Source organism: Bacillus rossius, chromosome 14 (assembly GCF_032445375.1).
Source record: "Bacillus rossius redtenbacheri isolate Brsri chromosome 14, Brsri_v3, whole genome shotgun sequence".
Taxonomy (NCBI): domain Eukaryota; kingdom Metazoa; phylum Arthropoda; class Insecta; order Phasmatodea; family Bacillidae; genus Bacillus; species Bacillus rossius.
Genome location: NC_086341.1, coordinates 42535359 through 42563326, shown reverse-complemented (window position 1 = coordinate 42563326; position 27968 = coordinate 42535359). Strand labels below are relative to the sequence as shown.

Genomic DNA, 27968 nt, shown 5'->3' with positions numbered 1-27968 from the left:
GCGCGTGCGGTACTCCTGACGCATGCTTTTATTTTACACAGTTGCAGTACAGGCGGGGAGGCTACGAGGCGGCTGCCTTGGCGGCCAGACGCTTGTCGCGCTCCTCCGCTATGCTCAGCTTCACCCCCTTGCCCTTGGGCAGCGACACGTACGCCTTCGTCGCCTTGCCGATGATGAACACGTTGTTCAACCTGCGCACACACAATGCCCCATACTGCGCCATCTACACCTTCGTTATCTTTATGGTCATATTGCTATGAGTATGGGAACAACACAGGTTTAAAGGACAGCCCAATACCACCTTTTTCCAAAATATAACAATCTAAATGGCTGTCCACAACTCAAGCCAACCATCTCAAGTCCACCATGTACTCTACCCGCTGGAGCTTGGCTAGACAGTGGTTCGTCTCTTACAGCGCACCTCTGCCTCAACACGCTGCTTCCTAAACGTTGCTGTTGGCTTTACGTCCCATAACCTACAACAGACCTGCCAACATTCAAATTTAAAAATTCATGAGGTCCTCTATAAAAATTTTCGGGCCCATAAATACAGGTAAGATATAAAAAAAACAACAAATGAGAATCTTTAAATTTAAGTGACATACCTGCACATATGTTACATGGTCTCTGCTTCAAAATTTATTTCAACAAATTATAGGTTGCAGATTTAATTTAGATGAACATAATTTAGCGGTGTCGTGTAGTGATCATGCAGGGCCGCAACTAAAAAAGATGTAAAATAACATTCTGCTCGTGTAACACTATTATCACTGTTCACAGCCAAATTAATTTTTTTATTGGAAGCAATACACTTCATGTGTTAGTCGTGTTTTTTTTTGTAACGACATGTTTCACAATGTCTCCTCTTTCACTATGCGAGATAGAAAAGTCAGCACGGCACACACTACAAAACTCAAAATTGCTTCCTTTACTTGACTCGAGAATTGATGGAAACTCGTTACTGTAAGCTTTCGTAAAACTTATTCTGTAACTTTTACAAACAAAATCTTGGGGCCCCGAAAAATCGTGAGGAAACACTATCTTGGCGTCAGGGCGTGAGATGGACCTTAAAATCGTGAGCCTCATACCAAAATCGTGAGTGTTGGCAGGTCTGGCGATCCCAACGCGGGCTCTCTTTAATGCGAGACCAACATTTTTACGCGTGGACGACTTGCATGTTTGTGCACCAAGTGAATGTCTGCGATGTTTAAGTACTCTAACACTACTCTCGCATGCACAACATTGTTCCAGTTACACGAAGCCTGCTCATGCTCGCTGAGGGGTCACTTTTCATTTCACTGAGGAGAACAGCTATCTCCAAATTAATCTTTGTACAAATAAAGTAACCATAAAAATCCTTAGCAACCATTAAAATGGCAGAGGCATGCCAAAACCAAATATTTAACTGTATGTATTTTTTGAAATTCTGAACAAAATGTTACAAGCGGTAGGTTTATGGCAATGCATTATCAGAGAAAACAACATTTCAGTGTTTCAAGTTCATGGGTGCCACTCTTTTCACACTAAAGCCAATACCAGTACCAGGGGTATAAAGGAACCCTAGACTTCTGATTATGTCACTGGTTTTTTTTATAAAATTTGTTTGTAAGCCATCTCCTACTAAGCCTCCTGATAAATGTTGTGGATTAAGTTTTTGAATAGGAAATATTGTTTCTGCTTCAATGAACATTACTTGGTAAAGGAGCGTACGCAGCGGGGAAAAAAATCCTAAAAAAAACTATCCTTCCAACAAGCAGAGAGCGGGCAGTGATAGAATCCCTTAAGAGGAGAACAGCCAACAACCCAGACCGCCTCGGGTGGGGCGTGGCGCACGTACCTGGTGGCGAAGGTGTGTCCTTGGGAGTCCTTGACGTGGACGATGTCGAAGGAGCCCGGGTGCCTCTCTCGGCTCACCACGGTCCCGACGCGCCCCAAGTTGCGGCCCCCGGTGATCATGCACAGGTTGCCTGTGGGCAGCACACATCCTCGCTGCAGCGAAGAGCAGGCCCGTTCCCACTTTTCATACCTTCTGCTTCGGACCCTGCTACTAGTAGTAAGCTTGTTATGCAGGAAAGGTAAACTAACACATTCTTTCAATGTGACCAACGTCTCGCTACGTAATAACTAGGATGAGATTATATAGTGAATTGTGATAGAATCGAAACAACACCTAAAACCATGTCAAAACACCGCATAACACCAAAGTGCAAGTAAATGCACTACATAACACTGGAATTCCAGTTGCATCATTTCTGGACAAAACATTCATTATACCAAAGTGCCTGGATCAGAAAAATTAATTTAAGTTGTTTCATTGTGCATCACTCATGGGCTCACTTTTAAACCACATCATGCTCGCTAATTTAGTTTATTATTCTTTATGTATCTGTTTTAGACCAGTTTATTACGTATAATTTTATCGTAATAACGCAGGATATAAATTTTACCACTATTTTGGTGGTAAAACAAGTTTTATAAAAATAAAAACAATAACACCCAATTCTTCTGGCTTCAAAATTGAAACTGGGCTAAAAACACAACCATCAGGATCTCATCGGCCACTGCCGGAAAGAGGAGGTCACCTGACTCAAACTTGATGCTGTCCGTGATCTTGGCGGTGGCGATGTCCATCTGGATGGAGTCGTTGACCTTGATGACGGGGTCCGGGTAGCGGATGGTGCGCCCGTCGTGCGTCACCAGGAAGGGGACCCCCTTGGGGCCCGTCTGCACGCGCTTCACCTTGCACAGCTTGTACTGCGGCAGCGGAACAAACACCTGCTGCTCGCCCTCGCCCAGAGTCCACGCTTGCCGGCGGCAAGATCGCAGGCTCTCGCTGCCACCGTCTCGCATTTCCTTGGCTTCTGGCACGGCCCACGCCCGGAAGCCAAGGAAATGCAATCAAGGATGAACTTACTTTCCACACAACCGCAAAATAAAAGTCATCACTTCTATTATTAATAGGGATGGGGCGACCGAATCCAATATCCGCCGAATCCTAGGGATTCGAAGGTTCGGCGGGTCTGATATAGGATTCGTCAAAGGATTCGGTTTTTACTATTTACGGGGAAAAAATACAGTAAAACTCGCTTACGAGGTCCCGCATGGTAGGTTTTTCCGTATAAAGCGTTTAAATTGCCCGAGGTCTCGTCATTTACGCCATTAAATGTGTGATATAATGTCCGTTAAATTTTTTTCTGAAACTTCCTGTCTCAAATAATGGCGGCACACGTAAATATGAAGAAAAGACAAATGAACAACAACATACGAAGAAATATGGATGATGTACCATAACTACAGTACAAACCCAATAGTTATTTTAAGATAATTACCATAATAAGAACTAAAGATTCTTTGTAGAATACCATAATTACTACAGAAGCATGATAGCTACCATATTTGCACTATAGTTACAGTAACAACTGAGATGTATATTTACCGTGATAGTAATGTATTATTTATTTATGAAATATTAAATTAAAAAACATTGTTAAAAAAAAGGATGTTAAACTTTGATATGTACGGTTGGCACATGTTGCTAAGAAATAATGTGATCTGAAAGAATGCAGTACTACTACGAAAAGTGAAAATGGTTCTCGTGGATTTTTAGGTTACGGCAGTCTCTTTCGTTTTTCAGTAATATCGGCCGAAACTTAACGAGCGCACTGTATCGGAAGTCGGCAGAAATGCCGATTCAACTAAATATTGGAAAAATCGGCTTCTTCAATACAGCTCTACATTTAATAACATGAGTAAACATATTTCAGACTTCAGGATATTGAAAAAGACTAATTTCCATGTAGGTTTATTGTGTGTATGTTTTTTTGCAAGTGTAAATTGAATTAAGTAAAATGCTTTTATTTTTATTATTTTCAATTGATTAAACTTTAATGACCGGTTACAGATATTTATGACACTAATTTTGAGGTTAAGCAATTTTACTAAAGCATTCCAGCCAAGCAAATTGCCAGCGAGAGACGCTTCTCTTCTGCTGGAAACACTATCTCCAATCGTAGAGCTAATTTAACTCCTGAACGTGCAGAACAAATTATTGTTCTGCATGATAGATTAAAGAACAGAATTTAATACTCTGTGACAATCTCTCTCAGAATTATTGTGCTGAAAAGTGGAAATGTTGAAACAATGTGAATGTACTTTTCAAAGAACATGATTTTTGGTGCAAGTTTGTTGAAGCTCAGTAAGGACTCCAGAAAAATTGACAAGGGTGAAATTTTTTCAAAGATATGTTACATTTACACAAACATATACTTGGTTATGTTGGATGATATCAGTTACTAATGAACCAATGGAAACAGGTAAGATTCAATGAAAAAAAAAATGTTTTTTTTTCTAGCAGTGCAAAATGTAAACACACTCTGTAAATAGTTACCCAAAATTAATAAGCCCACTTCATTTTAATACTTTATTCAAACATGATACTAAGTTTAAGATAAAAATAGTTTCCCAAAAGTGTAACTGTACCACAAAAGCTCGAGCTCGGCTCGAAGTAAAATTCTTAGGCTCGCAGACCTCTAGCTTATTTATAGAAAAAATCCTAACCGCTAATCTGTACTAAAACTGGAATTTCTCAAGAAAAAATTGTTGCCTTTATATACACTTATACCAGAAATGTACCAAACTACATGTGATAAAGTCAAGGGACTTTTAGTGCAAGCAGAATACATCTCACTTACATTAGATATGTGGACATCATCTATTAAAAGATTCGGGTTTGGGTTCGAGATTCGGCAATTCCAGTCGAGGATTCGAGTTAGGATTCGGATTCGAGGAAATCAGGATTCCCCCCATTCCTAATTATTAGTTTTCTTTAAAGTTTTTTTTTTTTTAATTTTTCCTAACTTTTTATGGATGGTGATTTCATTAGACATGACAATAAATACAGACCTTAAAATAACAAAAAAAAACAGCAAAATTTGTAAAAATGATGATGTTCAATTTGTTTTAAAACTTTTTTTGTACATTTAACTTTTTTTTGCAGGAACACCAATCCTATATGTTAAACGATGCCATGTCTGAATTACCACGCCACACAAAGATTTGTAACACTCAAAAAAATTGGGTTGGGGGATTATTTAGAGAAAGAAACAGTTCCTAGTTATCCAGTCAGTAGAGATAGCCAAAATGATACTTAGATAGCTGGTAATATTGTACAGTTCGTCTAAATTTTGATTCACTTAATGCAGTTTCATGTAGATTCATATTCACATGAAATGTTTACATGAAGCTGAAGTTTGAATAAGCATAGAGTACTGGCGAATATCCTGAAGTGTGACTCATTTTTAACAACACAGCTTACTGTTTTTGACATACAACTCGGTGACAAATAATTAAATTGTAACGAACTACAGAATGACCTGACTTTCGATCTATTGTCATTTTTTGGTTACAAACTATAGCTGCGTAAGTACAACGGTGGAAAAAAATAATCAGAAATTACAAAAACACAGTTGAGATTCACTGTATAGTCAGAAATGGCTAAAAAAAAAAAAAAAAAGTAACATTACAAGAAAGACTGATGTTTGTAACAGCTCTAGCAATTAAAGTTATGTTGTTTGCTAGTGGATAAAATGTGTGCAGCGTGGTCCAGTTGAAACGTGTTGTGTGAAAGTACACACACTTGTATCCTTCAAGACAGTAAGGCTGGACCTGTAGCGACACACTCGGACGCCTCTAACGTGAACTGGAGTTGTGCGTTTCCTCAGATGAGTAAGGACAACCACTTCACTGGTCGAGCACTGGTCGAGAACTCAGTTGATCACTATTGATCATCACTGGAAACGGGAGACCACAGGCACTACGCAGACTCCAGCGGCTGGACGCTTTACCTTCGCTTCTTCTGCGGTGATCCTGTGTATCGTGAAGCGACCCTTCACGTCGTAGATGAGGCGGAAGAACTCTCCCGTCTTCTCAATCGTCACCACGTCTGAGAACACACCACACACAAAAAAAAACTCTTTGAATGGCAAATGCCCGAAAACAGAGTTTGACGAATCTGAAAACACAAATGAATGACTGAGGCAATGTATTTCTTTATCGATACATCACGCGAGGTTGTCATCAGCATCAAAAAAAATCTAAATATCCTTTTACTCACCGACTGCAGTCCTTTGGTTAAGATTGCCTTAGTTCATTATAACAAAAAAAAAAAATTAAATAAAAATAATTTACAACTATATATCATTTATTATTATTGGGGATGTGCTCGTTGAATCCTTGAATCCCATCAAACCTCTATAATTGAAAATATTCGGCATTGGAGAAAAAAAGATTTTAAAATATTCTGCATTAGAGAAAAAAAGATTTTAAAATATTTTTTTGAGTAAACGTAGTAAATTCAAAAATTCAACACTGGCAACTCTAAAGTTTACTAGACTTATTAATGGTTATCTTTGTACTTATTCTCTTACTGTTCCTCAAAATATTGTATATTTACCATAAATGTATTAAATAAATAAAATTAAAATACATATCATGTATAGATCTGAAAAAGTTAGTTCATGAAATGAATATAAAGATGTATAATTACAATATTTAGGAACCCCGAAATACGGCGAAACATTAAATTTGCAGAAAACGATCAACCCGGCCGTTTGCAAAAATTCTTCGCGAAATTCTAAATATTTTGAGGAAAAAGAAATTTTGACACGAAGCACATCTGTTTCTGCAAGTTGATCAATAAGACCCTTCATGGGATAATGAACAAGTATTAAGCCCGTCACACACGGTACAATATTCCTTACAATATAATTGTAAGCTAGGAGTCGTACTGGCTCTACTACTAGTTTCTTCACTCGAATTCAAACTGCATAGCTACCAACCATTACGGATTTTCCGTAATTATTATGGATTTAACACAGAATTACGGAATTACGGAACATCGCTGGTGTATTACGGAAACGAGGCTTTGTGGTGCACGGAGACGGAAAAAATTTAGTTTCTGCTATGCTGTTTCGTGAACGCAGTTCAAATACATCGCGTGGTTGCGCAAATAACGGAACTAGTATGTGAGCACATGTACTGTTGAAATAAGTAGATTAATTCTCGTGTTTTGAAATAGTAATGGGATGGTATTACGTCCGTTGTACGACACAACTAGTACATATTCTCTGACTTTTCGTTTTTTGGCTACTTACATCACGATAATTTTTGTACGGTACTTTGGCTAACCTGTGTTTTAATTTTTTTTTGAAAGCCATTTTTTTTCATCATAGTGTTTTTGTCTTTCTACAGACATGAAATATTTTTATGTTTTTCGATAGTGTTTTGTTCTTCAGTGTCGGTTGTAGAAATGAAGCGTGTGACAGAATGAAGCGTGTGACAGAACAAAAGTGTTTCTGAGGGGGGAAAAAGAACGCAATTCTTCAGAACTTTCGACATAAACTATTCAAAAGAATGGCCATGCTTGTCGTCTTCAAATGTTTTGGAACACCGCGCGTTTTGTAATGTATACACGTGTGACTTTTCGATCTCACATGGTGGAAGGGATGATTGTAAACAGCATATTGAATCAAAGAAACATGCGGAACATTTTATAGCCATGACGAGCAATAAATCTATATCGTCGTTTTATCGCTACATCTGAAGAAACGAAAGTAACGAACGCAGAGTTATTGTTTACAAGTTCTTTTGTTTGTCTTCTGTTGTTTGTTTACAAGGCAGTTCTAATCCAACCAGGATAAAAGAAGCAAAAAAAAAGACAGTTGTTCACACGTTTAACTTTCAATACTTTGAATTGAAGGTTCAAAATTTCCAGTAAAATTATTGACATTTCTTACATATTCGGATGATTGTATGGTTCAAATAGTTTTTTTTTCCGATTCATTAATTTGCATTGTATTCATATATACCTATAGGCCTATATTTTTCATTTTTTTTTTGCATATTATTTTCCTTGTTTTATGTTGTGTGTGTCATAATTCCCCAGGAAAAATTTATCGTGCATTATTTACGCGTACTTTTTTTCCCTTCATATAATTGTCATTACTGATAGGTGTGATTTGAGGTTGGCAGCTCTGAAACTGGATACTAGTAGCTGTACGAGCTGGGCTCCTGGTTTTGCGTAATAGACAGCATCCTATTTTCGTTCCAATATTTAAGGAGTGGCCAATCAGAACTCACGAAAACAGCACTATGGGATGTTTACACTTTTAAGTGTGCATGTCGTGATAAACATGGAAGGAAAGAAGTGGACTATGACCAACTCCTCGTTTTAATTAATGCATACAAAGAAGAGCCTTGTTTGCATGCAGTAAAAAATATGAATTATCATAATAAAAATTTGTAGTGGAGAATATTCTCTTAAAAAAAAACTGGTAAGGCAGCTAGAATCGTGTGCAGCAGAAACTTGTAGCGCGCCTAGTGTTTCAGCTTGTGGCCTACACAGTACAGAAACCAGTAAGCATTCTAGTAAGAAAACTAGTAGAAAATATTGTACCGTGTGTGGTGGGCTTTATTCAAAAATATAGGTATACCTATCAGATTTTTTTTTTGACTTAAATTTCGGAAGAGCCCCCAAACTAGACTACCACTCACCCATGAAGCCGGCGGGGAAGTTGGGGTCGGTGCGCACCTTCCCGTCCACCTTGATGAGGCGCTGCTTCACGATCTTCTTCACCTCGCAGCCGGTGAGGGCGTACTTGAGGCGGTTGCGCAGGAAGATGACGAGGGGCAGGGACTCGCGCAGCTTGTGGGGGCCGGTGCTGGGGCGGGGGGCGTACACCCCGCCCAGCTTGTCCAGCATCCACGCCTTGGGCGCGTTCAGCCGCTTCAGGTGCTTCTTGGGACCGCGAGCCTGCCCGCATACACACACACACACACCCCACTCACAGCTCCGTCTACCTCATCACTAGAGACCTCTAGGATAGACTCCACAGTCCTTTAAATATACTCGCGGGAATGACACCTGTTCATCGGCTACCGGCACGTGTGACGTCTCAACTAGGCTGTCCGTAATTCGGCACTTTCTTGGTCTAGTGTTTGCCATTGGCTCACAGTTCCCCGGATAAAATGTGGGCCAATCGCAGAAGCGGTACGAAGGTATTTAGTTGTTTTGATGCTAGCCTATCGCGAAATGACACCCGCGAATTTTGCATGTCTCTACTCATCACACACGTCACACAGATTAATTCTAAATTAAATTCCGAAGTTTGTCTTCATGAGTACTGTTCACATACCTGAAAAAAATAGGTATTTAAATGTATCTATTCATAAATATAAATGTAAAAATGGATTTTGGCATACATGACGTTGTTTAACTCTGGCACAGTTTTACTGATCACCATGAAAGTTGGCACCTCTGAGTGTTTTTCACCGAGGTTTTTATGCCATCCATTCTGCTGTAACTCGCCACTAGATGTCGCTGGTGTGCATCAACTTCTATTCCGTTAAACCGACCGACATGAAAATTTGTATGTTGTGATTTTTACTGTGATTAGTATGTATTTGGTAAGCAAATTTAAAAATGAATACCATTTCAAATGCTTTATAAACCATCCATTTTAGATATATAGAGGTAAATAAACAAAATGCTGGCAAAACGTCTGCAGAATTCTGCTAGTACTGTACGTTTTGGTACCCCGGGGGTAAAAGACACAATCTCCAGTCTTTTTTTATTAAATAAGAGTGATCACAATCATATCAAAGCCATAATCTTGAGATTCATATTTTCATATATTAAGTTCCTTAAGGCACTCCCAATTACTAGAGAAAATACCTGAAAATAAATTTGAGACCAATAAAAAAACTATTTGATGATACAGCATCCTTCACCTCCAGGGTATTTATTTTTCCATTTTTAATCTCAAATTTGTTTTTCCTAATGGAGACTGGCGCCAGCGCGCAAAGAAGGTACAAGTGTCGGCCGCAGTGCGAAGGTTTACTGAATTATTTACTGCAGGGAATAAAACAGTGCAGGTATATAGCATGCCCTCTGGGTTTGCTCTGCTCTTACTTCAGGGCAATTGACAACTATCACACCACTCGTAAGTCATTTACAACTTCTATACGGTGTAACTATTACAGTAGGATAAATAAAACAAAATCATTAATACAAAGTTTGTAAATCAAGAAAAAAATCATTTCTTAACGCAGAGGTTGTAAAGCTTCCAAAAAAAATAACGCTATAAACAAGAAAACTAGGGCAGTTTATTATAAAACAAGCAAGTCTTAAGGTTTCACCAACCTACAACTTAAAAAACAAATGACGCTTGCTGTTTGAATTTAGTATATTGAAAGATCCGGATACAATAAAAAATATGATATAATGAATTATAACTGTATCGTCAGTTCAAATAAAAATCCAAAAATGTATTTTTTTTTAACTTCCCAACATTGTTTAAATTTCAATTTTTTTTTGGCCAGGATCTTTCGACGTATTAAATTAAAACAGCAAGCATCATGTACCACAGTATCATGGAGTAAGCTAGAATCATGAAATGAAAGAATTAGCGGCGACAGTGTGAAAACACAGGTAGGTAATGTAATATAAGCTTTTAACTGTTATTTTTCATGAACAAGTAAGGGTAAATTTAATTTAATTAAAGGATAATTTTAAGGACGTCTCTAGTACTTGAAAAACATATTTTCAATTTTTATTTACTTTTTGTTCCACGAGCCACTACGTTCGATGCTGGTATTCTAATGTAAACTATAAACTATTATTTTTCACTATTAGGAATCAAAAAACCTTCCTCCAGGATAAATTTATTGAAGTATGCAATGTGTGAAAACCATGATGTCTGATTTGTTTTCTTTCCGTTCTAAAAAGCCACTGTCAGATTATTGTATTCACATCGGTTTGAAACATACAAACTGTTTTTGAATTTTGTAAGCTACTCTTAAAAAAAAGCAATTGTTACATAAATACAAGTATTTAATTTTGCCATTTTACTTTCAACTAGGAATGATTGACTACAAAGCATAGCCTTGTAAATAAAGTATTTGGATGAATGTTAATTTACTGTATTTCAAATGCACAAATCAAATTGTTAGCCTTCTGCATGCCACTGTATGCTAACTGGCCGCAAACAGAAATTGGTGTGCAGCAGAGAAAAAAATCCCCCCCCCCAAAACTTTAGTGCTGTTACAAATAAATATGTAAAATTGTTCTAAAATATTTAATCTGCAAGATTGATTTCCATGGTTTATTTTAACATATCAATGTGGATAACCTAACGAACTGTTAAAAATTGAAATCATCTGAAATCTACTTGGAATATTGCAATATACTCTTTCTAATTAAAAAGTTATCATACTAGACAACAGTTTCTTCATAGTTCAGTACACTGATTGAAAAGACATGGGTAGTTTAATTATATTCTTCCACTTTTTAAATAGTATAGAACAATATAGTTTGGATGGGTTCCGCTTTGTGCGAGAATGTAAGGAGTTATGGATTGGTTGTGTGCAGGATGTTTTCTGAAGTGAGTAACTTCCGTTAGAATAACAATTCAATAATATCAGAGTATTGGACTGACTATGTGTTATTTTGAGCTAAGTTTTAAATGAGAAAAAATGTGGGACTGTTGTAGAGTTGACAACATTTCTTGCTGGTAGCGAAGTTGTACCTCCTCCAAACAAATGAGTAACATATGTTTAGTTAATATCTGAAGTAAATATCTTACCGCCGCGGCTTTTCCGCAAAGTAAAAATAAAATTAAGAAAATAACCTTTTGCAACACGAAAAACATTCTTGTAATTAACCTAATCACAGCGTTAATTTCTACTAGTTCCCGAATACTGCAGTTTTTAGCTCACATTTCAATACTAGTGCATTGCCACAGCCATGAATTGTTTACTATGAAACATTTCTAATGGTTGCTTAGGAATTGCCAATTTAAGATGTATCTATCCTTAACTACCCAACGATTCACGTGATTTCACAGCGTTTTTAATGTAGCTTCACTAACCCAACCAAGCATCCACAATATTTTAAAGTATTTTTTTACTTCACTAAAATAATCTTAACCTATGAATATTAGTTTCGTGGTTCAAAACAATACTTTAAATAAAATTTAAAATAAAAAATATTTAACTAAGACATTTGGACAAACAACCAACAAACAGAAAATATAAACAATATTTCCCTTGAATAGCAATGTGTCACCGTATTAACTACTTTCATTATAAAACAATTACCTCCGTTGACTAAATATATCCAAAATAAACACAGAAAACTGTAATGATAAACAATGGCAGCAGCACCAACCCTACACAGTATTGTAATTAATTTTAATGTGTGATTTCTGATAAACTTTTACATATTTATTAATGCTGTTGTTAGGGTAAATAAAGTAACACCTCTAATGTTGGAAGGTGGTATTTTCGTTGTTTCATTATTACTATGGGGGAAAACCGCGACGTAAGATATTTACCGTATTTGGAACTATTGAAAATTGTGTTGTCCTTTCACTAGGTTAGGTTTTAAACATAGCCGATGATTATTGGTAAGTATAAAGTCGGTAAGGTGATGTCAAAAAAATCCAAAACCTGTATGCATTCTTGTTTATGCAGTTAACTTAATAACCTAAGAAAACCTTCACACGATTTTACAGTATTTTAAGTGTTACTAAAATTAACCATACAAACGTTAAATTGGTTTAACTTGTCAACAAATTGAAATAAAGAAACGGCAGCTCCACAGAACGATTACAAATAAACCACGGAAATCATACTTTTTCGATTGTTCACATTAGTTTTCTTTTAAAGTGGGGGCCCTATAGTAAAGAATTACCCTAACGGTAATTGGCAATAGTTTATAATAATTATATAACATCGTAACTATGTAACATATCCCATTAGCAAGGGCCAATAATAACATGTAATATCCCAGCATTATATTAACATCAAGCATAAGGAGAGAAACCAAATATGACTGCTCGAAAGCATGTCATACGTGTACACTCCCACTTAACACAGTAATTTGGTGAAATAGTCAAATTTGAATCGAGCTAAGACCATTGCCCTGAAACATAATATATTAAAATACGTTAATACAATTACAAACTGCTAAGAATTAATCTAATAACTAATTCAATGTGTTATTTACTACTTACCATTTCGACCACGCGTAGTTACCGGAAAACGGAAAAGAAACTTTTATTAACAGATTCCATAGAAATGCGATACACACACTGCATACCACACCGTGATGTACTGGACAGGGATTCTTAAAGAATCAGTCGTCTTTGGAGTTTTCCACAATTTTTCGAATAAAAGCAGTTTATATTAGTACAATTTGAATTCACACGATTTGTAAGAGTGTTGTAAAGGATATTTCTTGTCCTTTATGTAAGATCCAAGCTAATACACAATTCTAATTGAAACATTTAATTAAACCCATACACCTAACAAAATTATTAGATACAGTCAATCACAGTCAAATTAGTTGAATCCTAAAATTAATAAAGATAAGGAAATGAATTTATTAAAATTGATAGTAAATGAAACTAATTAGCTTGTATTCTAGGACATAAAAATTAGAGTTTGAATATTGAACATGCTACACCTGTACTCTACCATTAATCCTAGTGCATAATAGGACTCGCAAATAATAATAAAAGGTTATTTTTATAAAAAAGATTTTGGTGTCAAAACCATTGCCATTCTGTAGCCTGAATTACGCGAATCTGCAGTGTTTAATTTTTTGGCAATAATGTATAAGGTAGTAAACTAAGCAATACTAAGTTATTAAATGAGTCAAATAACATGTTTTTAAATTTTTTTCCTGATTTACAACCATGGTTTTATAATATAAAAAATTATAAAAAATACATTCTCGAAACAAATCAAGCAAGATCTATGAGACCGAACCAAAATAACTTACTTACACCGACTCTTAGTGCTCCTTCTTGGCATACAGTACGTTATGCTCCTTTATGGTACCCCCTCAGGTGTGTGTATGAGGAACAGGGCTGTGCAGCACACTGAACGCTAGTTAAAGTAGGTAAGTGCAGTATGCCGAGTGCATTGCTCAAACATCGGGGTGACAGTCGATACAAGGGCGGTATGTTTTGATGTCGTCCGACCAAAGGCCACCCTAAATCCCGACCTGCAACCGCTAGTATTCGACCCCCCTAACGGAACGCACCCCTAGCCATGGCCCACCCGAGTCTGGTGAACACCGGAACGAAAGGTAGAATTAAAGACTATGTGCCCCAATCAAACAGACACAGCGGTTCCTGTATGTTATAAATTAAACGTAAATTAAAAATAACATCACTTTTAGTTAATAACCCCGTACAAGGGAAGTGCGACGTAAGAGTGCCCAGGTCACTCACATGTGGATTTTTATTAATACATTTGTGAGTGCTCCCCTTGCGGCCTTCAGCTTAAATTAAATAAAGTAGTGTGTGACTTAATTATAACCTCCCCAATTTTTGTGTATCATCGCCACTGGAGCAGTCAACAAGTGACGAACAGTCTCCAATGTAGATCACATTATTCAAAGTTAATTAATGTAATCTTGTTGAATCCAATTCGTAAAACGTATCTGTGTATTAGGTTAATTTTTATTATTTAATGTGTGAATTTAGAGTCACTTTCAATCTCTTATTAATTTAATAATTTCCGAATAATGGAACTTTAGAAACTTTGGCGCGAGAGGAAGCCGAGCCCTCCCCTCGCGATAGGACCAGACGCCAGTACCGAAGGACTCGCGGACCGGGACAGATGTGCGTCCCACGCGGAGCCTTCAACCTTTGTCTTCACCGATTTCATTCCTGGTAATTATAGTCACTCTCCCAAACCTTTTTGTAATTAACTCCACGTATGCGCCCAGCCCTTTTACGATGTAGGGCCTATCCCAGCCGCTTAAATGTACCCCGTACAAAGCATTACGCGGAGCAGTGCAGCATATGGCGCGGACCGACTCCTGCAATCGCAGACTTTTGGGTAATCGCCGAAGTGCACAGGCACCGGCCACAGCGACTTAAAGACTTTTACCGAATCTCATAGCGAGCCGCAGTCCACACAGGTGGGCCCGGGCGTCGCCGTTCACAATTTACGGGATTGGCCGACTCCAATCGAACTCCTCCCCTCAACCTCGACTGGAGTGAGGACTTAATATTAGTGACGGCGCGTCAGAGCGCCCAGTGTCAACCTAGTGTAATTGGTATAGGGAAAATTAGTGTGCATAGTGTATCAATAACTGCAAGTGTGACCGCCGATTCCAATTAAATGTCCACTCCGCACACTCCGTGCGCGACGTGTATGCGACAGTGTAAATCTAAACTCATGTATGTCATTTTGTGAACTTCCCTAATCCAGTAAGGTATCAGCGTGCCGTGCTGTGTAGGGCCAGTAGCGTACCAATAGCCAGGGATCCCTCCCCCCACGTTCACCACCGCCATTCCTAGTGGGCCACGCAGGGACATTCGCACTCAACGACCCACCTCGTGGTTAGCCACAGAGCTAGCTTGGCGCCCTCCTGGACACATTTCCAGTGGAAAACCAGCCTTCTCGCTAGGAACCACGCCGGACCTCGAACACGAGAACCCGGACGACAGCAGTTTGTATGTTCCATAATTCGTAATACGTATTTCCAGGGAACAAACACAGAGACTAACTTACCCAATCACACTATAAGAGACCATTCAACATACCAGTATGTAAAGCATAATAATGCATACTTGACTGCAAACTTATGGCCAATTAATGAGAATAACCAGTGTAAACTAACCCTGACAGAGGTCACTTCTGCCATGGAAAAGGTAGACCCGTCTCAGCTTCCACCATACATTGTTGCATTTTAATACCATGGAGCCTTCAACCTTCTGCAAACAGCATCTACTGCTGAAATGATGGTCGAGATGACATTGGTTGCGGTAAGCGCCAATTAGCAGTTATGCTTTTTTAACTAGTTAACAGATCGTTCAAGACTACTAGGGTGTGATGTCGGCATATGACTGGCAGGCAGTAGGTGTTGGCTCAACAGAAAGACCCCCAGCTGTTGTAGCCACCAGGGACACTATGCTAAATGGTGGTCTAGTCTGTTACGAAATCAGATGCTCGGCATACTGGTAAGAGTGTATTTATTGAACAGCTGGGGCGCATTCGGTTCGCACACGCTCTGGCGAGGTGGCAATGTGCTACAGCGGCCTGTTCAGAGGAGCACCGATGGTTGGTATCAGTACAATAAATGAGTATAAAATTTTTAGAGCTTAGAGCACACATTATTTTAAATCTAACCCCTGGTTGGAAAAAGGTCACATAACACAATCATTTTATATAACAGTCTAATCAAAACTAGAATTTTTAAGATCAAACAAACAATAGGTACAGATAAATTGTAATTAATTATAAAAAACACTTATGATAAAAAATTAAATAATTAATTAAATTGTTTATTGTTATAAGTGTTAAAAAAGTTGGAGGTTCAATATCTCAAAATCAACTGTTGACTAATATGCTCTTTTTCCGGATGCTGCCTCAATTATCTTTGGTTTTTCACTATTTTCTGATAATCAGTTTTATGTTTTTGTTGGGGATAGGTTTTTTTAGATATAACTATTTTTAAAACCCATTTTATTAGTTAGGTAATAATTCATTATGTATTAATAATTTAATTTAAATCTAAATTAACTATAAAGTTTATGTCATACCTCTCACGAGGCCTGAAGCCCAGCCATCCCGCCTCCATTAGTCGTCCCTGCTTTCTGAAAGCACCCACTGACCGTAGGCCACAGCTCAGATAAGCAACCTACCTTGAACCCTTATGTGAAATTAAGAACAATTACAAACTTAAGAAATTTTAAATACGGTAACTGAGATCATAACATTATTAACAATGTTTTGACGCCGTCCCCGCTACCTCTGATTATTTAGACGTGATTTTGTTAGGTTCGTGTTCTCAGGGAAGGTTCGGCCTTGTGGCTAGAGGTAGGGGTCAACGCAGCAGGGCCCCCCGAGCTGTTGAGGCCACTCGGGACGCCTGAATAATAACACAAAACTTCTTCAGATAGTTGGTGAATTTAATACAGCACAGCCCAATACATGGTGCTGCCCGTTCTGGCCGTAACGGTTTGCCCGACGCGACTAGTCACACGCGCAGCTCACTTCCTCAGTGGCGGCTCACGATTCTTATGCGCGTGAGGGGCGGACTTGTACACGTGATGCGATAGTTTACAAAAAATACACTCTGATATGGCACATGATTTCTGACGCACAGTACACTACACTATGACCTAACTCTAATTAAACTGGGCTAGCAATACGTAGGCCCGTGTCTCCGGCGACTCTACGTGGTGCCTAGGTGTGTCCCAGGGACTGACTCGTTATAAAGTTTGATGGCACGCGTCGCCTGCTGGCTGCCCCGTGCGGGCCAAAACTAGGTAGCCGGTAGGCTAGGTTGGGCGTGAAGCGCCGACGTATAACCACATACTCTCCCCACAGTACTTACGTATGACGTAGAACACTCATCTCGGAGCACTGATTGAAATAAGTTAAGTACCTCATGGTAGATTTAGGCCGACCGCGGAACTGTACAAAAGGTTAAAAGAAATTACACTATTGAAAACTACATGTCGGTGGATGCAAAGGTTGAAGGTTCCGCGTTGCGCGCAGGCTGCCGGCCTGGGTGAGCTCTCGAAGGACACTGCTGGTGTCGCCGCGCGCGACCCCCCTCCCCCGCCAGCCCTCCCGCGGAAACGTGTGAATTTCGCGGGAAACTGAACCGGCCAGGTTCGGGACAAATCGCACAGTGAAACATGATTTAGCAAAGACTGAATTATTAATTACTGAAAAATAATGTTTAATAAAAACCTGTGGAAAACATAATTAAAATAATTTGTTGTAGTGCGGCGGAAGGATATGCCACACCCGGCCGGATCCTTCCGCCGGCGCAGCACTCGTTGCACGGCGATCGCCTCGACGCACGCACTACACTTAGCTGCGCGCACGGGCGCGTTCGGTGCACACGCTTCTAGGAGACGTTGATGAGGCATAGCGGTCTATGCGACATAGAGGAGCATTGGCGGTCGGCGTCAGTTTCTATCAAGACAGATATGCCAAGCAATATGAACAATTTTTTAGATTTTTCTGTTTACTGTATTTTTGTGAGATGTAGTGCGAAGTGACGCTGTCTCCTTCCCTCGCGCCGATCCCCCCTTTTCCATCTAGCAGTCATAGAGTAAGTAAAGGCAGCAGTCTTCATCAGCTCATGGCCCAGGGAGGACATACTGTTCCATGGGGAGCCTACAACTTAACTTCAACTGATCTCGTTAATTCTGGTCATTATAAAGCTACTCAAACAGTTTTCTTCAGCTCCCCATGCATCCCCAGGTCATTTTACAGTACTGGGGATATTCCACCCATCTTAAACTGAACTCTGCCACACAACAACGCCTCGGAGTCAAACTTTTACAGGACTGTGCGACTCCAGAAGAGAGTTTCAATTAATCAGCTGCACATATGCCTGCCAGCATCACAGACGTTACAACTTTTAGACTCTGCTACATTCACAGCTCTTGTAGCTATGCTTCGAGTCATGATTACTTTAAACCATTTATGGGATTGGCTGCCACCAATCAAAACATTTCTTCCCATTACGAGACTGCTGATAGGGTTAATTAAAATGTATTGTAACCAACTTAAATTACAGAGTTTTTAAGTGTGAGTGTAATTTGTCGGGATGAACAACTTTAATGTTTCAAGTGTAATGTGCGATAATGCCACGTAGTTTTTCAGAATGTATTTCCTTCTGTAGTTACAATCGGACTTAACAGTCATCAGGCCTCTATGAACCTGCTCCAATAGTTAGTAAATTTCATTCAGTAACATCCAGCAATCTAGGGCCTAGTAGACCACTCTGTGGCCAACGACCCACGCTACATCACTTGGTTAGTTTGCAAGCTAGCCTGGCACCCTCCCGAACACTTAATATCTCACGATTGATGCCAGCACTAGACTCAACCCAGGTCAAAGCAACAAGACCCTGGATAATGGCAAAGCTTAGAATGTTATACCCCATACAGCACATAGACGTGCCAACAAGTTATAGCAACGTCACTTCGTAACTGTGTAATGTCGGATACATGTCACATTTGCACGTACCTGGCATTTCGGAGAGCAAAAGAGGCTTGAATCAAGTTTGCCATGACAAGTGTGTTAGCTTGAATCAAGCTTGATTCAAGCTAACTAGTTTACACATGATACGCTTGCAGCAAGCCTGCCACGACACACTTGCAGCAGGCTTGCAATGATAAGCCTCCAAGCTAGTGGAAACGGTTCATGGTTCAAATAAAACTTGAATCAAGCTTGATGTGTCAACCTTGCATGGCAAGCTTAATTCAAGTCATATGACAAGCTTGCCGCCAGCTTACATGCTGTGCGGGATGTAACAACCTCCATACGTTTAAGCAACCAGGGCTGGAACTGGTTATAGATGGAAACGGGATAGAAACTTACAAGAAAACATAACACATTCATGTATTACTTTTTAAGAGAAGAATTGTTTATTGATCATGAGCAGAATTCTTTATCAAAACACCAAATGAGAAAACTTTAATTGAACCTCGGTGTTACTGTGACATGCAAAACATGTCAAGAAACAGATACAACATGCATATTACAAAGCAACATATATAACCCCAAGAATACAAATTTACATTTTTCCTATGAGGAACATGGCAGTTATCAAAGTTGCAGCGACGTCGCTGACACCTGATGTGCTGTATGGGACCACAGATGGTAAAAGCACAGTGAACTGTGCTGTATTTAGTTAAATGATGCCATCGCGTTGACGACACCCGTCAAGGCTCCATCTAGTCGCTCAGGCTGTTGTTGCCCGTTGCCTGTCCTTTCCCCCCCCCCCCCCCCCCCCCTTCTCACTCTCTTTCTCTCTCTCTCGTGCAGCACAGGCAAGTGCAGTGCAATAAATAGCCCGCACCGCCAACGTATTGCTGGCCGCCTGCGTGGCTATCAACAACCCAGGCATGTAAAGCACTCTGCCTTCCGATCATTTTATATATATATATATATATATATATATATATATATATATATATATATATATATATATATATATATATATATATCCCCCCCCATCCATCCGTTTGAATGTTTTATAACTTCTAGGAATAATGCCAAAATCTTTTGTCTGAATACGTTTTTGATACTTCCAACCATGACAGGAGTTTAAAAAACAAGGGTTGGTGGACAAAAATAAATCTGACCTCTGTTCGTAGGCATAGCATCAAATTTTTACAAATTATGTATTAAACTTATTAACTTTTGTCTGAAACAAATGTCGATTAGACGAACCATTGCTGCAAGGGGTTGAAAAAATAAGGGTTAAAATTAAAATAAAATTCATAACTCCCTTAGTAACTACACTATCAAATCCGCACAAATTGTTTGTAAATCTTATAATTTTTACCTAAAACTTTGGTCTGAAACAATTTTTGATAAATCAAACTTTTGGTGCAGGGAGTTGAAAAATAAATAGTAGCATTTGAAATAATTCATATTTTATGTTTTATGTACACTGTTAAATATATTCTGTTTTACTGTAAAATCTTAAATTATTATCTAAAACATTTGTCTGAATAATTTTTTATACAACAAACCATAACTGCAAGGAGATGAAGAAACAAGGGTTGGCGGACAAAAAAAAATGTAACTCCCTTCGTGGGCAAAAAATCAAAATCAAATGGATTGTGTATTAATCTTATAATTACTATCTAAAACTTTTGTCTGAAACAATTTTTGATTAAGGTGTTGAAAAAATGAGGTGTAGAATTTAAAAAAAAAATATTCATAACTTGCTATGTAGGTACACTATCAAATCCATTCAAATTGTTTAAAATTTATTTTTATTTTTTTCCAATAAATTTAGGCTGAAACAAGTTTTTATAATAAAAACCATTACTGCAAGAGGTGGAAATAACAAAGGTAGAAAAACTAAAATGTAATTACTTATTTTAATAAACTTACTTTCAATTCCATTATAGTTTATTGTAAAATTCCTTAATTTTATCTAAAACCTTTGGCAGAAACAATATTTAATGAAACAAACTATTACCGTAAAAACAGGGATTGAATATATAAAAAAATTAAACTTATTTAGCATTAAATTTGTTGGAAAACTACATTAAACTTTTTTTTTTTCCAAAATAAAGCTATACGACCAAGTATCAGTGTAAGGGATGAAAAATAGTGTTTTTTGATCAAAAATAATTGCATGACTACCTTGCTAGGTAGGCTATATTATGAAATTCGTTAAGACATTCAATGCTGGATGCATTAATTTTAAAAAAAACACTCAAAATATTTTTCCTGCATGGAATATGAGAAAATGGGAAATCAATCTTTTTTGAATATTGACGAACATATGGGATGTTATGTGGACTACATTAACTTCTTAAAATGTTCCAGGAGTTTTAAATAAGTTTCCAAAGTATTTAAACAAAAAAATACGTACTTCAAAATCTACCTATGCCTGAAAGCTGTGCCGAAAGGGATTATTTTTTCCTTTGGGGCTTTATAAAAGATAGTGTGTACGTTCTGCCGCTACCTTATGATTTTCCAGGGTTGAGACACAAAGGCTATTTGCTTCCATTACTCCGGACGCGTTAACACAAGTGTGGGAAGAATTGGACTTTAGGTTGGATATGTGCAGTATAAACTAAAGGTGCACATATTGAACATTTCTATAACAACTTGCTTGGTTTACCTTCAATTCAATGTATTTTTTGTAAACAGTCTAAATGAAACTGTTATAATATAATATACCATTGAAACTTGGACATTCTTTTGTGGACATACTGTATTAAAAAAGTGATACTTACTACTTGTGCTCATTTCTCCAGCAATTATATCCGACTTCTGCCAAGAAAGATCTTTGTTGTAATTTTTTTCTCCTTGATCATCCAAGAGACACTTGTTTTCAAATAAAAGACTAATTAATTTTTCTACACAAATTGTTATGACCTATTGGATTGCTATTTGTTACCCTACAACAAGAACGTGGATTTAACAACTAAATGTGAAAATTCAAACTGGTTTGAACAACCGACTAGTTTTGACGTATTCGTGCGTAATCAGCAGAGGCGGTTGCAGACAGTGTAAACCCTTCCTTTTTATTCGCGTTGTTCAACTTCATCAGAACCTCTTTACATCAAAACATGCATCAACTGTAACTGTACACTTAGGCTTGGTTTATAAACAATGCAAATAACGTAATGATGTAAGAAAAACACAGTCGTTCGTAAACCACGAAAGTCACAAAACATTATCAAGCCTACAACTTGAAATTATAAAACATAAGCAAATTAAATTTCCCTATGGGCTTATTTTAATAATTCATGTTTATCAAGAAAACATTTGACATTTAAAAAAAAGGTGATTTTAATAACATTTTATTTCACAGTGAGAAAGTTTGAAAAGTCGACACGTAATGCATATAATAATGCAATATCATAGCCGTCCATACAAGTTATTTCTGTGTCGTCGAAAGTTTTAGGAACTTGAAGTAAGGAAGTTGAGAGCCGTCAAATGTTTGTGCTGCGTTTCTACGTCTTGTGCATTTCGTGAATGGGGTATCGGCATCTGCATGTCTTGTGTTCTTGGCGTGTGTATAACTTGACGAAAGGGTGTTTGCTGCCAGCTGCCGGTCTCGCTGCGAAGACGGGCCCTATCGTCAGCGGGGCGTGACCTTGAACCGCAGGGGCCCGTCCGGGGCGTACATGAAGGTCACCTTGTACTGCAAGGGCTCGTGGTTGTACTCCAGCCGGTAGGACCGCAGCAGCTGCGACACAAGCCAGCCACAGCGCTCACATTCAGCCGGGGCGGGAACTGTTGTGATCACTCCACGCCTCCTCAAACACAGTGGCGTAGCAGGCGGGTGGCTGGGATGGCCGGAGCAGTGGGGGGGGGGGGGGGGGGGGGGGGGGTGCCGCTGCCGCGACAGTTTCGCGGTTACTGAACGCTCCCCCCCCCCCCCCCCCCCCCCCCCCTCCCACTGTTTCCAAGAGGAGGCACCATTTTCAAATCTGGCCAGGGGCGCCAGTCACCTTAGCTACGCCACTGCTCAAACAGTAATTAACAAAAACCAGGCATGATTTTTTTTTTTTTCCACCTACGTACACTGCATGCAACATTTAAGTAAAATTTTTAACAAACCCCTCTGTACTTACCAGTGTCAAAAATGTACATTCTATTTCATGTACAGATCATAGAAATACTACAGTGTTCAAGGCTCAATGGAAACACACTAACATAAAAAAGAAAACACAGTTTTAGCTGGTTGCATTGTAAAATTACGATATTGAAAAAAAAAAACTGAATAAGTACAGAGCGTTTACTTACTTTTAATCCCACACATATTCAAGACCAAATAAAAAAAAATCGGTTATCTCATTCTGCCCCATCTAACTTGGCATCCGAGGTAGAATGCCCCCACCCCGTGCCCCCGGCTCAAACTACACTCAGAGTTGCTTTGTTTGTCATAACAATGGCCCCCTGTGTATACTGGTGCATTTGACCTTGGGGAAATCTCAAAAGTCTGCCAAGATTTGTTGCCCTTTCGAAGGTCACAATTATTTCTCATGGATATTGGTTCAAGTATTAACACGACCCACTTCAGGCTTTGAGAAAATGATACAGAGATGATTAATTATTTTACCTGCACGATGAGTGAGAAATATTTTCTACCAGGTTTTCTGCTTTTAAATCACAAACTTTAATTTTTTTGTACCTGTTTAAAAAAAACTGTTGTTATTTGTATTTAACTGATTTATATAGGTTAAAAAGTACCTAGGTGTATGTTGATAATAAAGAAAAGAGATATTTTGTATTGCTATATGTAGTTGTTGATGCCTATGTTGTTCTGATTAATTTAAAAGAGTAAAAAGATGAGCAATAAACTAAAAATAAGTACATAATATGATAATGTTTGGTTGTTGTTATTGTGTCACCCATGATATTTGTGACTATTAACTGAAATTTAGTTAATAATAATATAATTTGTACGTATTGACGTCGTCCGGGCCTGCGGCCCCTTTGAGCCCGATATGACACCGCCCAACCACCGTTTCAGTTCAAACCTCCCGCTCGTGCGTGCGTGTGTGCGTGTGTGTCTAGCCCGGCAAGAGGGCGCTTAGCTGCAGTGCGCCGCACCCCTAATTTGCTACGTTTTAATATTATTTGTAAACCCTTTTTGTTTTCATTCGTCTTTGCCCCAGTGTTGTGCAATTTACTTGTGTTTTCTGTAATTTAAATAGGTTACCTTAAATAACTATAGACGTTGCCCGGGCGGACCCGAACAGGCACGGACTTGGACGAGGATAGGAATGCTTTTATATGAATTATCATTAAATAAGTAAATAGTAACAAACTTTCCATTGTCAGTAATTTTTATATATTTTTAATGTTTATCTGTAATTTACTCAACTTTCGCCGGGGCACGGAGTCGTAGAATACAGTAACGGTAATTGTGTTGGCGCGAAGGGCGCCATGTTGCCACCTGCGAGCGATGAGCTCAGCCCAGTCCATCTTCATCACTGACCGAGAGCAGATGCGCCAGCACCCCGGGGACCTCAACCTTTGTTCATCTCTGACCAAGTAATTTCTGTATCGTTAATTCTTTTTAAATCGCTTTCGTTCGTCATCCTCGGGGCAGCTCTCGGTCAGCGGACTGTTTAATTAATTAATTGTCTCAGTCGAGTTTCTTTCATCACCGTGTAATAAGTAAACTTTGCAGCATGGCCACGTGTGCGGACCATGCCTTCACCTAAACCGATTCGTGCCTCAGGCTTTTTAACCGTGTAATGTGTAACGTGTAACGGGCGTGTAGAGAGACGTGTTAGTGAAATTAAATCTGGAGATTAAATATAAAGTGAGTACTTATTTAATCACGTGGTGAGTGAGTCTAGGAGCGTGGCGTGCCCGACGCCTAGAGCGGGCCAGGTCTGGGTAGCTAGGATAGAAAGGGCTGGTAACTCGTCCCCACTTGGGCTACGTCACGCCCTGAGTGAGAGACTCCGCCGGGTCCACGTGCCCTTCCACGTGGTGGCGCCCATAGTTAACATCTCAAAATCACCGGCAATGCGCGATCAGCCCTCAAATGGCGCCCAACGTGGGGCGAGTTACATCTTCCGCGAAAACCAGACCTGTACGAGCGTGTGAGATAGGCGGTTGTTACGCGGAGCGCGCGGAACTAAAGTTCGCGCCGGAACTATTGTTCGCGCGGAGCGCATAGCGGGACTCTGGCGCGCCGGCCACGTGATCAGCCAAGCGCACGCTTCCAGGAATCCGCGCACAAACAACGGACTCCGAGCGCAGTAAGTAACACAGTGCTGATGTGTTCGTGAGGACTGTTCGTGTGCAGAGTACCACGTGCGTAGACATGTATCCGTATCCGGACGAGTGTATCGGGTGTTACTTTCCCCGCCCGAGTTGGGACTTGCATGGCAGGACCGCCGCCGGATACGAGTGTGGCTACTGTACGGAGTACCGCATACACGGCGTGACGAAATGTGGAGCTAGGTCGTGTCCCGGAGGTAGTAGCGAGGGATACCGCTGCCAGGAATGTGCCGGCCTGTGGCATCGTGGCTGTATCGGCGAACGTGAATGGACCGTACTGCGCAAGTTTTTTACCTTCACGTGCGCACGGTGCACTGCCTACCTAGCCACCCAGGCGCAGTACGAGGCAGAGACGCTGGAAAATCCTCCACGACACGCCTCGACGCTTCCCGAAACGCCGACGCCGCTCACGCCGACACCGACTCCGATCACGCCGACACCACTCACGCCGAAAAAGACGCCGCTCACGCCGACGCCAACCACGCCGGAAAAGACGCTGCTCGACTCGCCGACGCAGCCCGTGCCAAGGACGCCGCCCGTTGCCGGAACGTCACCGCCGCACCAAGCCGACTCCTCACGCACGACGCCGACCCCAGCACCACGAAGGTACGTCCTGACGTCACCCGCACCGCCACGTGTTACGTTACCGACGCCTACCGCTCTGACAAAGACGCCCGTCGTCCTGACGCCCACGCCCGTCGTCCCGACGCCGACGCCCGCCGTCCCGACGCCCGCCGTGCCGACGCTCATCGACTTGACGTCTCCCGACACAAGTCCGATCCCGCCGCCGCCTGCCACACTGCGTTTCGTCGACCCGACGCCACTTATCCCGACGCCGACGCTCGCCGTCCCGACGCCGACAATTCCGCTTCCGCCACCTCCTGTCCTGGAGCCGCCAACCTCGGCACCTCTCGTCGACCTGACGTCTCCCGACGCTGGTCCAAACGCATCATCGCCAGCAAGAACTCGTTTCGCCGACCTGACGCCACTCATCCCGACTATGATGACGCCTGACTCGCCGAAGCCAACCGAGCGACGCCCGACAACGACCGTCCCGCCGCAGTCTGATACGCCGTCCAGCACCCGCCTCGTGTCGGAGACACCTCCCGACGCCGGAATGACCTCGCCACCGCACCGAACCGCTGTCCCGACGCCACCAAGGTCATTTCCGGCGAAACCCGCATCGTCTCCGCCACACGACTCGCCACGGACGCCACCAGACTCGACGCCGACGCTTCGTGTCACCTTGTCGCCACCACCTGGCTTCGACGTCATCCGGCCGTCGTCACCGCTACCAGAGTGCGCAGTCGCAAACAGGACGCTTTGCGACACGATGTCCAGGGCCATGACGCCGAGACGCCTGAGCGCCGCCCCGCCGCCTGGATTTGCTCCTCTGTGCCCGCCTGGCTTCGAGGCACAGACGGATGAACCGGACCGAAAGAGACGGACGCGCGCGACGCCGACGCTGACGCCGCCTACATGCCCACCTGACACGACGCCAGAATCGACCGAGGCGCCACGACGCCCGATTCCGACGCCGATCGCCGCAGTACCGGAACACCGGTCAAGTGCCCTGCCGCACGAGACGCCACCCAAATGTCGCAAGTTGGCAACATTGGGACGCCGCACCGTGAAGAGTCGCCTGAGCTCCCTACATCCGCCTGTCGCGATGCAGGTCGACGCCACGACGCCGGGACGCCCGACCGTCCCACCACCGAACGTGACCACCACCCGGACTTCGACACCTGTCACCCGTCTGTCACGACGGGCCGCGAAGCGCCCGCCTGTCGGCGAGGCTGAGCCGGGCCGTGCCGAGCGCCGCCCGCGCTTGCTGCCCGCCTGCCACGAGCCGCCTGACCTTGGCCGCCGCCGCCCCTGCCGGCCGGCGCCCTGGCCACCGCCACGCTATCACACGCAGCAGCCGCCGCTCGGGACAACTGGTGGGTCACCACCCACAAGGTTAGTCAGCCAGCGCCCATTCTGTCCGTGTGTATCGTCCTCCATAGTGTAAATATTGCTCAACTGTCATTTTGTAAACATTGCTCGCCGCCATCATGTAAACATTGCTCGCCCTTCCATCGTGTAAACATTGCTTGTCCGTCCGTCATGTCAACATTGCCACCTGCCCGCACAAACATAAACATCAACATTGCCACGTGGGAGTGCGCGACGTAAACACCACAGGCAACGCCCCCCAACCATCTGTCAAACGGCGCTGTCATATCGGCCTACTTTCGGAGGGGGCAATTGACGTCGTCCGGGCCTGCGGCCCCTTTGAGCCCGATATGACACCGCCCAACCACCGTTTCAGTTCAAACCTCCCGCTCGTGCGTGCGTGTGTGCGTGTGTGTCTAGCCCGGCAAGAGGGCGCTTAGCTGCAGTGCGCCGCACCCCTAATTTGCTACGTTTTAATATTATTTGTAAACCCTTTTTGTTTTCATTCGTCTTTGCCCCAGTGTTGTGCAATTTACTTGTGTTTTCTGTAATTTAAATAGGTTACCTTAAATAACTATAGACGTTGCCCGGGCGGACCCGAACAGGCACGGACTTGGACGAGGATAGGAATGCTTTTATATGAATTATCATTAAATAAGTAAATAGTAACAAACTTTCCATTGTCAGTAATTTTTATATATTTTTAATGTTTATCTGTA

At 41.2% G+C, this 27968-nt stretch overlaps 2 protein-coding genes across 2 annotated transcripts in view; both read right to left on the bottom strand.

Moving 5' to 3' along the window:
- Positions 1-10: 10 nt before the first annotated feature.
- LOC134538829 (small ribosomal subunit protein eS4) lies at positions 11-13152 on the bottom strand. Its single transcript, XM_063380349.1, has 6 exons — positions 13071-13152; positions 8551-8809; positions 5844-5941; positions 2583-2754; positions 1838-1967; positions 11-191 (listed from the first exon to the last, which is right to left on the bottom strand). The coding sequence occupies exons 1-6, from the start codon at positions 13071-13073 to the stop codon at positions 62-64; spliced, it is 792 nt and encodes a 263-aa protein (XP_063236419.1). The 5' UTR covers positions 13074-13152; the 3' UTR covers positions 11-61.
- Positions 13153-22070: 8918 nt separating this feature from the next.
- Positions 22071-27968, bottom strand: part of LOC134538787 (probable cytochrome P450 301a1, mitochondrial) — a 94906-nt gene continuing 89008 nt past the window's right edge. The window contains exon 19 of the mRNA XM_063380279.1: positions 22071-22759. Within this exon, the coding sequence (XP_063236349.1) occupies positions 22652-22759 (108 nt within the window). The 3' untranslated portion in view covers positions 22071-22651. The remainder of the gene's footprint in view (positions 22760-27968) is intronic.

Bases quoted from the DNA above. Each gene is read 5' to 3' on its own strand.
- LOC134538829 (XM_063380349.1), bottom strand. The intron at 5,942-8,550 runs GTGAGTGGTAGT...GTGTGTTCTCAG, and splicing joins CTTCCCCGCCGGCTTCATGG to ACGTGGTGACGATTGAGAAG. The intron at 192-1,837 runs GTACGTGCGCCA...GTGTGTGCGCAG, and splicing joins GGACACACCTTCGCCACCAG to GTTGAACAACGTGTTCATCA.